Below are 13123 nucleotides of genomic sequence, written 5' to 3'. Positions count from 1 at the left end.
TCCATCGATGTGCCCCCTCACGGGGGAGATCGCCCGGCTCTCCTTTCAACCTCTGCTTGCCTCGAGGTGAAAAAGATGAAGGGCTCAGGAGCCAAGCGAGGAAACCTGACTTGGCTGTGTGACTTTGCATGGATCCACTCCCGTCTCTGGGCTCTAGTCCATTGAGGGCTTTTGGACGATGGTCTCTGGCAACCAGGCCTGTGCCAGGATGGGGGGCTTGGTGAGCGAATGTGGATCCTCACCTCCCTCCTTCTGGGGGCCCCACTATATGCCAGGCCAGGGTGCAGAGTAGGGAAACGCCCAGCCCTGCCCTCGTCCGGGAGTTCCTTCAGCGAGTTGTCACGGCACAGCCATGTTGTTAGGGAACTAGACTACAAGGACGGGCCAGATCCCCGAGTTTTAGAAGCTGGGGGGCTGCCTGGGAGAGGTGACTTGGTAGCTGGCTCTTGAGGTGGGGGTGGGGCTCATTGGGCTGTGCCAACATGGGGAAGAGTGGTGTCTTCCCCGAGTAGATGGGTGTGGCCAAAGGGGACTGTGCATAGGAGGCACACAGCGCCCAAAGCCCTAGAACGGCCTTGGATGTCATGCCGTCATCCTGGAGCACCCGGGCTGCTTTTCTCGTGGACACTGTATGTGCCTGAAGCTGCCTCTGGCTTGCAGCGGCTGAGAGCTCCTGGAGAGAGGGGGGCAGGGGACGACCAGTACCAGGGTCAGCAGTGCCCTGGGAACTCTCCAGCTGAGCTGGGACCTCTGGGCATGCACGCCTGGAGGTCAAGACGCTGGCGGAGTTAAGGTCGACCTTGCCCGGGAGGCTGGGGCTGGCCCAGAGGTCCTCTCAGTGAGCAAGGGCTCAGGGCTGCTCTGCCTGTTCCTGCTGCAGGAAGTGATGAAGGTGTCAGATGGCAGCCTCCTGGGGGATCCCGGGCGCACACCGCTAAGCAAGAAGGAGGGCGTCAAGTGGCAGAGGCCCCGGCTCACCCGCCAGGCCCTGATGCGGTGTTGCCTGGTCAAGTGGATCCTGTCCAGTGCGGCCCCACAGGGCTCAGGTAGGGGCTGGGGCAGGCTGGGAGGGAGGGCGGGGGGGGGGGTGGGGCATCTGTTGTGCGCTCTGTTCTATCCGAGGGCTCAGACCACCCTGGGACCCCAACCTCTGCCTAGATTGGGAGATGGTGCTTTCCGTTCATTCGTGCTTTTTCCCCGTCAATCCAAGCAAGGCACTGAGCTCAAAGCAGGACCCGTGGAGAGGGCGACAGAGGATCGGGACCACGCTGGGGTATTCCACCGAGGTCACTGGGAAGGTAGAGCCAGGCGTCGGAGTCTGACAGGCCCAGCTCGCCCTGCCCACGCTCAGCGGGTAACCTTGGGCTGCTCAGGCGTCCTTCCTAAGTCCTCTGTGAAAAGGATGGGCGGCAATGAGTGAGGAGGCCCAGTGAGGAGGAGGCCCCGCCCCAGCCCCTCTTTGGTCCTGCCCAGTGCACCCCAGGGGCTGGGGCCGGCTCTTCACTGGGGGGGGGGGGGGGGGGGGCCCCCCCCCGGGGGGCCTGAGGGAACGCAGCAAAAGGCTGCCTGGCGCTTGCCCGTGGTGATATTTGATGTTTGCTGAGCGTGACAGAGCAAGAGACGCGGAGGTGTCCTCACGCAGCCCCTCGTGCCCTCACACGGACGGGCGCACCCACCACACGGTGCACACCGACCAACACACCTGTGCCGCCGCCACACACAAGCCTGCGCCCCCCCCATGCACATGTGGGCGCACACACACACCCCTCGCAGCCACGCGTGCACACCCACACGCGTGTGATCACAGGCACGAGGCGTGCAGCAGAGTCTGCCGCTTTGCCTTTAAGGAAAAGGGCAGACTTGAGCCCCGACAGCCCTCTCTGCGTGATTTCCGGGGAGCCTCAGTCCCTCTGACGGGAGAATGGGCGTCGATCATGGCCTCAGGCTCCCAGGCTTGATGGGAGGAGAGGGGAGGGGATGGCCCAGGTCTGTAGCAGGCAAAGCGGCTGGCGGTCACCTCCACGGAGTGTGTGAGGGGAAGGGGCTGCCACTTACCAGGCCCCCGTCCGTTACCCGCAACCCCACTCAGGGTGCTCCCGGCACGGGCCCAGCCCCTCCCTTCCGCTGCCCCCAGAGCCCCTGCCCATCTGTGCTGCTTGCTGCCATCTGCCTCCGGCCCTCCCCCTCCCCCCCCTTCCGCGCTCAGGCCTTTCACAGAAGCACGAGTGCACGTGAATACAGAGGTGGGGTCCACGTGTGCTCCCCAACTTCTCGGGGCCACGATGGGAGGATAGGTTTTTGCACGTGCAGAAACGTGAAGTCGCCGAAAGTTCATGCAAACAGCTCACCTGGGAAGCTCGCATCGTTGTAGTGCTGTCTGTTCTGCAGCAGGGCAAAAACAACTCCATTTTCTGTCGGGATGGAAAACAAGGGCAGAGGTGAGCCGGGGCGCTGCCGTGTGGCCAGCTGTGTGCACCCGCGGGGTCGGTCTGCTCCCACTGACACGGCTTGTGTTGCTTGAGGTTCAAAGGCCCTACTGGCCTTACACCCCAGGCTTCTCTTTTTTTTTTTTTTTTTTTTTTTTTTAAGTAGGCTCCACACCCAAGGCGGGGCTGAAACTCACGACCCCTGATCCCCACCCCAGTTCAAGAGTTGCATGTTCTACCAACTGAGCCAGCCAGGCGCCCCCTCCAGGCTTTTCTTGGCATAGCACAAGACCAGCACCTCGGTGTCTCTCCCTCCCTGATCCTCTCCATCCAGCTCCCCCACCTCGCCCCGGGGCTTCACGCCTGCTGGGCCCCATCTCCAACTTGCAATTTGGAGGCATGAAGCATCAGGCTGGAGTGTGATGTGCCACCTCCCGGCTGAGGCTTTTTGCACCCATGAGTGTGGGTGGGCATGGAGAAAAGCAAGCTTGGAGGCGGGCTTGGTGTGTTCAAGGTCACAAGGAGAGGGGCTGAGAGGGCCGCACCCACAGGTCCCACCTTTAGCTCGGGGCGGGCGGGTTCCTGGAGGCCAGGGTCTTTCAGGTTAATTGCTGTGCTGAGCTGTCAGGATGTGTTTGCTAAAGACTTGTCATAGCCGCGAGCAGGGGGGGCGGGGCGGGGGGGGGGGGGGGGGGGGGGGGGGGGGTGGAGGGGAGTGGAGCCGGGCCGGGGCCCCACCCATGGCTCAGGCCCAGCCTGGTGCCTTCCCCTGCGTGAACCTGTTTATCAGACACCACGCCAGGCGCTCCGAGGGTATGTGAAACGTGCAAAAACAAGATCCTATTTCCTTGTGTGAGGAAGGCGCTGCGGACGCCTCGTTTTTTTACGAAAGTCGGTTGAAACTCAGGGAGGTCACGTGACTCCGCAGGTCACAGGATATTAGGGGCTGAGCGAGGGTTCTGGAGCTTCTTCCCTGTGCTCCAGGCAGGATGCCCACCCTGATGTGTGTCTTCTGTATCTTTTCTCTCTCGGGGACCCCTTGTCTCCACTAGGCGTAGCTCCCGGCCCCAAGCTCCTTAGTCCAAATACGCCCTCTGTGCGCCCCTCCAGGATGCCACTACTGGGTCGGTCACACTGAGGGTTTCGTGTGCATGTGAAATGCTAAACTGTGCAGAAGTGAGACGCTTCTGCTCCTTCAGGAGACTTCACGGGCTCTGGGTGCAGAGAACAATAGGCGTCGCTCAGTGTTGCCTGGCCCCTGAGCTCAGCAGGGCCCAGCCGCGGTGTCCTGGGCAGCGGGTGCCCGTGGAAAGCGGCCACAAGGCCAAGACACTGCACCCTTGTTGTCAGGGGTTTTTCCACTCAGAAGAAGCAGGTCAGAGACACATTTCTGGGGCAGCTTGCGGGGAGAAGCCAAGGCCCAGTAAAACATAGGGATGTGCCTGAGGCTTAGGCCACCGTGTCAAGGAGGGGGTGGCACTCAGGGGCCAGGAGTCAAGAGGGCAAGGGCTAGACCAGCTGCCATCGTGCCGGGCCGTCTGTCCTTCCTGGTTTGTGGAGGCCCCCGTGTGGAGTCGGGAGGGAGCCTGCAGTGGTGGCCTCTGAGATGGGCCCGGGAGTCCGGGAGCACAGGGCAGGCAGCATGGAGGAGCCCCCGTCCCCAGCTGAAAAGTGTGCCCCTCACCAATACTGGGGGGCTCGTCCTCAGGGACCAGAGGGCTCTGGGACTCTGACCTGCTCTCTGCTCTGCATGTCTCCACAGCATCTAAACATCCTTCCTGTCAGGATACCAGAACAACCTTCCAGGAGCTGGGCTAGGCTACCAACTGGATAGACCCGTTCCTCAAGTGTGGCTCCCCATGAGGGCAGTAGGACTGGGATTCTTCAACTGTAAAACTGTCACAGTAATACCACCCACAGAATAACCTGGGGTCTTGGCCACAGACCACCGAGCCCAGGCTGGCCCGTTTTGTCCAGAGAGGCATTTACTCTAGACCGGTGGGAAGTTCACAGAAACTCTAGAAGACCAGAGGAGGAGACCTGGATGTGGCGAGGCCAGGGCCCTGCCTGCCACTCCGGGGAATGCCCCCACGTCCCTTGTCGTTCTGGTAGGGACACTGGAGAGGCAGCCACATGCGCCTGTGTGATACGTGTAACCGTTCCTCACGCAAACGGACACACTCCTGCCCCCTCCTCCAAAGTGGAGACCCAACTCAGCCATTGTGTTCATCTCTGGGTACACACTTCTGCCTCTGTCAAGCCCATGTAAAGTCATAAAGCTGCCATCACCACTGGTACCCCGATAAATGGAGTGGTGGTAGACAGACCCGAGGACAAAAAAAGTAAATTGATTTATCTGTAATCTATAAGGATATCTAAATATGTGCTGACAGAATTTTAATGTGTTTGAAGCACCAAGATATGCACAACATTGTGTTTCCAACTGAGATGCCAGGAATTAATCTGGAAACTGGCCACGTGGCTCTTGAAGCCTTCACCCTCATCAAAGGTATGGAAAGTTGAGTGGTTGGAGTCTGCGGGGGAGATGATTGGCGAAGAGGATTTCTCTGGAGAGAGTGTGTTGAGTCCAAACCCCAAGTTGAGAGAGGGATGTTTCAGTTACCCTTTTGTCACCCAACAAAATAGCCCCAAATCCCGCCATTTTGTTTTCTCTCATTTCTGTGGGTGAGGCATGAAGGCGGGCCTCCGCTGGATGGCGCTTCTACTCCACATGGCATTGATTGTGACGATTCACTTGCCTTTGTTTAGCTGGTGGTTGGGCTGGGCCAAGAAGGTTCCACTCACATGTGGTACCTCAGTGCCCGTCCACCTCTCCAGGGCTGCTGAGGCTTCCTCACCACACGGTGGTCTCAGTGTACAAGGGGGCTGGCTTCTGAATGGGGCTGTTCCAATATAAAAAGACAGAAAGGTTCTTGAGGCCTAGGCTCCAGAACTCACATAGCATCATTTCCACTGAATGTTATTGGTCAAAACAAGTCCCCAGCTCAGCCCAGATTTGAGGGAAAGGGAAACAGACTACCTCTGCACGGAGTTGTTGTAGGAAATTTGTAACAGTCTGAAAACCACCACAGAGGCCCCAGTTAAGAGTCCTTGTGGACTGATCCAAACCCTCATCCCTGAGGCGACCTGAGCTCTTGACCTTCCTGCCTATAACACCCCACTAACTTTTATCCCTGTGTTTGGCAGTATTAATCAAGTCCCTGGAGAATTCACTCGATTTCAGACCTAGCGCTCCCCTCCCCCACCTCGTGCAGCTGTAGAACCTTCTCCCCTGCATGATCAGGATCATTTGCCCACCCAACACCCACTATGTCAGTTGGTCTAAGTGGTGTGGGGAGCTCCAGATAGGTGGCAGCCTCAGCCTCCGGTCCAGCGGGTCCACTGGTGTTTCCCTTTAAGGAAGCATTCTTAAAAAATTTTTTTTTCAACGTTTATTTATTTTTGGGACAGAGAGAGACAGAACATGAACGGGGGAGGGGCAGAGAGAGAGGGAGACACAGAATCGGAAACAGGCTCCAGGCTCCGAGCCATCAGCCCAGAGCCTGACGCGGGGCTCGAACTCACGGACCGCGAGATCGTGACCTGGCTGAAGTCGGACGTTTAACCGACTGCGCCACCCAGGCGCCCCTTAAGGAAGCATTCTTGATTTGGGATCCAACACCTCTAACCCAGAGCCCAGAGTATTGGCGATGAGAAACAAAAATGCAGCAAGGGGGCGTGAGGACCCACTGGTACCATTTCCCTTGGCTTCTGGATCCGTAGCTCTGCCGGAGAAGCAGCATATTCGGTAGCACGTCCAGCATCTGACGGGACAGCATCTGCATAACCGCGTGGCAGGTGCCGGGACCGGGTCTGCCGTGGCCTCTTCCACTGTTCGGTGAGGCCAGCGGCTCCGGGGACTGGGCAACCGGATAAGGTCAGCAAGTCATGCAAACGCTGGCCTTTGGCCACACTTCTTTGTTGTCAGATGAGTCCCTTGGTCAGTGACGATGGTGTGTGGGACACTGTGAGGGGTGATGGTGTTGGCAGAAGCAGGGCGGGCAGGAGGGAAGGTCCATGCGCAGAATGAGTGTCCGCTCCAGAGAGGATAAGTGGTTTGTCCCTGCCAGGATGCGGGGGACGCGATGTAGCCGACCTGCTGGCTGGTGGCTGGCTTGTCACCTTGCTGGCAGGCTGGGTGCTTGGCGACGGCTGTAGCCACATCGGCCTGGTGAGAAGTTCTTGTATTGAACCCATAAGTAATCTTAGTCCACACGGCACTTTGCTGGTGAGCAGTGCCAGGCAGCAAGGAATACGGGCCGACAGGCCATCTTGTCCACCTGACTACTGAGCTCCTTCTCGGGTCTGGGCGCCCTTTGGAGAACAGTCACCCCTCCTGGCATCTCCTTTCCTTCTCCTCCCTGATCCCGGAACAAATGGTTAGCAACCGCCCATGAGCGATGATGCTCAGGCCATCTCTTCTTCCAGGCAGTGTGGGCAAGCAGTTGTATTCAACAGTCTGCCCGCCACAAAGATTTCCCTTCCCCGTCACCCTTCCCTGCTGAGTGGGCCACCAGGTCAGCCTCGAGTTGCGGCCAGCATTTCTCGCAGCTCCGTCTAGAAATTACGTGTGAACGTTCTTCCTCTTCAGATGGCCTTAGGGACGCCTCGCGGGGCCACTGGTGTGGATTGAGGGGAAGCTGGCCGAGCAGCAGGCCCCAGGGGGACCTGAGTCACTTCGTACACACTTGCCTGGGCCTTCCAGACCCTCCGACCCTGCGCTCAGGCATAGCGACATAGCACCTGCACGTGGTGATGGAACGCTGCACGCACACAGGCCTTCCGAGCTGGGGGAGAGGTCGATTCTCAGCTCCTGATGGGCACGGAGGTCCACGGCCACCTGGTGTCCCTCCGGCACGTCCTCTGTGTCCATGCGAGCCCAGTAGCGAGCCGCCAGCTGCATGTCAAAAGATCTTTGCCAAAGAAAACAGGGCTTTGCTCGAAACCCCGAGGAGAGCACGGAACGCTCCTACAGGGGCCTGCGCTTGGCCTTGCGGAGCAAGCCACCTTGCCTTAAACCCAGCGTGTGCCAGTGAGCGCGCAGGGTCATCAGGCAGCCTGAGCCGCTGCGCAGCCATGGCTTACTGTCAGCCAAGCACACGGTCTGCCACGGCACGCTGACCTGCGGTACCCAGGAAGGCCCATCCAACACTGCACCTCCTTTCACCCGCTGGGAGGGCAAGGTGCAAGTTCATCTTTCACTTTGGAGGGAATGTTTTGACTTGGCTGTCCCTGCATATAACAGAAACCCCAAATAACAGTGGCTTAATGTAGACAGAGATATGAGAAATCTGGGCCAAGCAGTGGCTGGCACTCAGTTTAGCAGCTTGGGGATGTCAGAATCAAGGTCTCTGGGGCTCTTTGTGTTTTGTGGGGGTTGTTTGTTTGTTTTTGTTTTTGTCCTTTCCCTCACAGCCACAAGGTAGTTGCTTTGGCTCCAGCTATCATGGCCTTCGTTCTAGGCAAGAGGAAGGAGAAATTGGGTGGAAGGAGGAAACGGTAGTGCCTACATCAGGAAAGCAACACTCTCATAGAAATCTCTGGAAGATGCATGCCTGTATTTCACTGGCCACAACTGAGCCACCTTGACTGCAAGGGAGGTGGGGGAGTGATAGTTTTTTTTTAAGGTGGGCACATTACCACCTCCAACAGAATCTGAATTCTGTAGGCGGAGAAGCGAAGGAGAACGAACACTCATGTGCCACTCTCGGCCACACGTACCTTGTAAGGTTGTTTTGACGACTGAATACGCTGGCGGCCGGAGGGACCTTAGAAAAGTGCCTGGCGCATAGCAGGTGCCCGAGGAATCTGAGGGCGGGGGGATGGTCAGCAGTTTCTGCTCTAGTCATACTTGTCTTCCTCTACTTTCCTCATCAGAGGGACCCCTTTTCATCTCCCCATTCTCTACTCTGTAGAGACCCCGACGGGGCTGTGGTTTGGCGTCGTCGGTGAGCAGAGATCAGAGGTCAAGAAATAGCCAAAGGCCAGGGCTCTACCCATCCCCCAGCTCTGCCCAGGGCCCCTATCCCTCCCTCTTGCCCCCCACCAGGCAGAAGCTTGGATGGGAGCAGGCTACTCCCTTTCTGGCTGCAGAGAAGCCTTGGGATATGGGTGAGGCCCCTTTGCAGTGAGATCACACCCTATGCCAAATATCACACCAATGGCACCTCCTCCACTGGTGCTGGGAGCTCAGGGGCAATGCCCACCCCCACTCTCACCTCCTTCTCAGCCCAGGAAGCTGCAGGAGCCCTTCTGCCTCCAGGAAGAGTGAGTTGCGGGGTCGAGAGGAGCCAGAGCCAGGCACAAGGTGAAGGGCCTGGCCTGGGGGTAGGATTAGGAGCTGCTCCAGGAAGCCCACCCTGGCAGTGGGGCTGGCAGGTGCTGGCCAGCCCCTGGGGGCTCTGGGCTGAGGCTGAGTGGGCAGGAGGTCTTGGGAAAGGCTAAGAGAGCAGGAGGCAGAGACAGAGGACAGAGGACAGAGAAGGGAAGTTTAGGCCAGAGACTCCAAGACCCTGACGGTCAGGTTGCTATCAACCTGGAGAGACAGACTAGAGTGGGGGGAGGGAGAGAATTCTAGCAGGAAGGCTCTGAGTGTCGGGGGAAGCAGGCAGGAAGAACAGAGCAGGCTGGGGGTAGCTTGCACTGTGGCTGGTCAGGCAGAGCCGAGGGCGGGAGCTGGGGCCCCCAGGATGGGGCCAGGCCCAGGGGTGGCGGGACACGGTGAGACCCCCGGACCAGCCCGGGGGGCTGCTCTGAGGCTGCAGGAGTGCCACCATGGCTGCAAGAAGCACCTGGGAGATATCATCAGCTTCTTCTTCCGCTTCATCTCTGGGAACCTGGCTCGAGGTGAGGGCTGCTTTGGCAGGACCGGTGAAGGGAGTGGCAAGAAGCAGGTTTGGGACTCAGGACTACTGCTCCTGCATTGAGTGAGGCTGGGGCCATCAGAGGGGGAGTGGCCCTGAGGGCAGAACTAGAAGGGACCCCCTGGCTTGGAACCCTGCCGTCTGACCTCCAGCCAGCCACTGCCAAGCCAGGGCCTGGGGAGGGAAAGGAGGTGGGAGGGCTCTTCCTTTCCAAGGTGCACGGGACTCGGCCCAGCCTGGGCTGGGAGGGAGCAGGGAGCTCTGGCGCCCGCCCACCCGCCTTGCACACCCTGACCCCATTACCCCGGCCTCTCTCCTCCTCCCTTCCCCCACCCGAGAGCCCCTTCCTCCTCCATCAAAGACATGTGACATCTGCAGTGAGGATTAAAGAAAGGGCTTGCTCAGTGACAGCCACCTTTCAAAATCTATAAATACCAACCAACCTGGAATTTCTGGTAGGGATACAGGGGGCTGTCAGGCTCAGGCCTGGGGAGGAGCCCACGTGGGAGTGACAGCACCACGGGCCAGGTGCCACTTCTGCTCAGCCCCTCCCCACAGTGGGCGCTCAAGGGCTAAGCGGGACCCCCAGGATCAGCCCTGGGGACCAAGAGGGCAGGCACAGGGCGAGGGGCTCCGCGCGTGGGGACCTGGCGTTTTCTTGGCGAGATGCGCCGGGGAAGGTGGTGTCAGGAGCTCCAGACGCTGAAAGGAGAGACCCTTGACAGCTCGGGGCTTCTGGACCCTTTTGTCTCATCCTGTGATTGGAGGGCTATGAAGGGAATTAGGCTAAAGAAATCACATGATTCTCTGAAGAGATATCAAATTAAATCCCTAAGACATGTACATGTAGCACTGTAGACACGTGACATGTTGGCTTTTTTAGCTTAGCCAAAGATCAAAAATACTTCTGCTGCCCAAAGATGCTCATAGACACTGAGGGACAATGTGTCAACACTGGGCTGGACTGGGCTGAAAAGCCTGACTCTTGTCCCCTCTCTGAGGGCAGGGGAACTTGTCCTGAGCACCTGGTACAAAGTCTGTATGCTAAATCCTTGTCCAAGGATAATATTTTAAGAAGAATAAAAACACAAAATTGCACATGTAATCAATCACGTCAATCATTTCAAAGTCGGTCGAATAATAATGGTTTAAAAAGAATTTTTTTAAATGTCTATTTATCTTTGAGAGCAAGAGTGTGAGCAGAGGAGGGGCAGACACAGAATCTGAAGCAGGCTCCAGGCTCCCAGCTGTCAGCACAGAGCCCGATGAGGGGCTCCAACTCGTGAACCAGGAGATCATGACCTGAGCCGAAGTCAGACGCTCAACCGACTGAGCCACGCAGACGCCCCAATAATGGTTTTAAATACTCAAAAGCAATAGCAGATCTGTAAGAATAAGAAGACAGGACTCTGATGTAGTGAAGGTTTGCAGCAGGGGATGGGATGGAGGTCTGAGTCTAAAGCAGGGGTGGCGACCTCAGGGGCCTTTCGGTGGTGGGACTCAGGCCAATGTTGCTGCAGGAAATGGGAGCCCTGGGTCGTAAGCTAGCTTTTCCAAAGAAGTGGAAACTCTGTGCTCATGATGCCTCTTAGCCTTGTCTGCCAGCCCCTCACCTTCCCCGCCCCAGGCAGCCACTGTGGAGGAGGAGGGGACTTGGCAGATGGCGGGCCACTTCTCTGGGAGGAGAGACACCTGGGGGCCAGGCTTGGTGGCAGAGGGATGCGCCTAGAGTTACCAAGCCCCCGGCCATGACCCCACTAGCTCCTTATACCAGTTGATCCTACCTGGCAGCCAGCGATCGTGAGTACCTCTACCGACCACACTCAGCCTTGGCTCCTCACCTGTCCCCGGAGGGACAGGTGTCCGAGTGTCTGCTACACAGGGCCAGCAGGAGAGTCAGCAAGGCCCCTTGCTTATTGGGTTTCGGTCGATGGGAGTCTTTATTGCCTGGTAGCTTCATGCACCTTTTTCAAGGCTGATTCACTCGCAGGCTCACGGGGGCCGTTTCTCACTCCCTCTGTGTGTCTCTGCCTTGAAAGGAGGGAGATGCTGCACGTCTGTGTCACCCAAAGGTGCAGTCTGCCTCCCTAGTCTTGCGGTTCCTCATCTGGCAAAACAACAACAAAATCCACAAAGGCTTAGCCTTCTGGCCTGCTTCTGGGCTCCTTCCAGCCCTGGGCGCTGGTTCTGGGATTCACAGTAAGTGGGGGTGCAAGGAGGCCAAGGGCAGGCTGGGTGTGAACGCTGCGATGCTGCTAAAACACAAATGCTCAATGTCAACGTAAGGAGCGAGCCAGAGGAAGCGGGGTTCCTCGGTCACCCCTGACCCTTTCGGTCTGCACTGTGGATTGCGGACCGAGTTGCGGACCTGATGGGATTAGGTGTTAGCAAATACTCAGGGAATCCTTTCTGGCCCATATCAGAGCTCCAGCTCCTCATACGCTTTGGGATCTCCCCCCCCCACTCCCCCTGCTGACTTGTCTCAGGTGTAAAGGTAGGGCAGGAAGGCCGAGTGTAGGTGGGGTCCTGGGCATCTCCACTGCTTCTTCACCTTGCTTCCCGCCTGGTTCTGGGGGCCGGACCAATGCCGGCTCCCTTCCTTTGCTCAGGATGCCCCTTGACCTCATCTCCCAACTGTTGATACTCCCCTCTCCAGGCAGGAGGAAGAGGGACATTGAAGATGCATTTCCCCAGCTCTCTTCCACAGGGTCCAAGGGTGCTTTGCAGAAACACACGCCCTACCTCCAGGGACCATTACCGGGTGGGTGTCCGGTTCCCTCTCCTCACTTGGCTGCCTCTGGCCATCGTAGCCACAGCCATCACCTGACCTCCTCCAGGGGTGGCTCAGACCCACGTGGCCCCAGGGACCCATGCCCAGACCCAAACGGGTTTCTCAGAAGCCTCTCAACTGGACAGAGGACTAAAGCCCCCTGGGTGTGGGAGGAGGAAAAACGGCGCGCCAACCACCTTTCCAAAGATGTTCCTTTCTCTGCCTCATCAACCTTTTCCTTCTCTGCCCCCTGGTGGGGGGAGAAAGGGTGAGTCACAGAGCCGGTTTCTTAATCCCTCAGTGTGACCTGTCTAGCTGGTCTTGGCTGTTGGCGCCTCTGCCCCAACTCAACAAGAAAAGTCGAGTTTAACAGCTGCATATGAGACGTGGAGTCGTGGAGTCCGCGTGAAGACGAGGGAGAGCCCTGTCTTCTGAGCCACTCGCCCCGCGCTGCAGCAGGTGCCCAGGCGGGGCTCCTAGGGACAAGGCATGGGGCAGAGGCAGAGGCAGGGGGACGGCCAGGAGCCAGGAAAGAGGGCTTGGGCTTCAGACTGGGACAGCAAAGACTCGAGGTTACAGACAGAGCTGGGTGCAGCTGGCTTGTATTGTCAAAGCATCATTCTCTCTGTGTTAAAAATATCATTCTTCCACAAATAGACAGTGAACGTATATCAAGGTTCTATTGAAGTACTTAATGAGGAAACCAGAATGACAAAGCTGATTCAAAAGAGAAACACAGGGATTTTTAGAGAGGGTGGAAATAAAAGGAACACTGGAATATGACCTCTCAGACTGAAACTGAGAAAGATCCAGGGCAGTGAGACAGCCACCGGCAGGGTTATCTCCTCTGCCAGCGAGAAGAGGAAATCATCGCATCTTATCAGATTTATAGGCTTGTAAAATGTCTGGGACCTCATCAATTGTACCTCTGACTTCTGCTCCCCTGGAGAGTCAGATGCTCTGGGCAGACGTTGCATAATGCCCTCGCAGGCCTGAGAGGCCAT

General features: G+C 57.8%; 1 protein-coding gene across 1 annotated transcript in view; it reads left to right on the top strand.

Moving 5' to 3' along the window:
- Positions 1-13123, top strand: part of KCNIP3 (potassium voltage-gated channel interacting protein 3) — a 78547-nt gene that overhangs the window by 11458 nt on the left and 53966 nt on the right. Inside the window, exon 2 of the mRNA XM_040496664.1 lies at positions 881-1046. Coding sequence (XP_040352598.1) covers positions 881-1046 — 166 coding nt within the window. The remainder of the gene's footprint in view (positions 1-880; positions 1047-13123) is intronic.

This window comes from Herpailurus yagouaroundi, unplaced genomic scaffold (genome assembly GCF_014898765.1).
Source record: "Herpailurus yagouaroundi ecotype Mexico unplaced genomic scaffold, PumYag 188, whole genome shotgun sequence".
NCBI lineage: Eukaryota > Metazoa > Chordata > Mammalia > Carnivora > Felidae > Herpailurus > Herpailurus yagouaroundi.
Note: the sequence above shows the minus strand (reverse complement) of the source record. Positions and strands in the feature narration are given on the sequence as shown.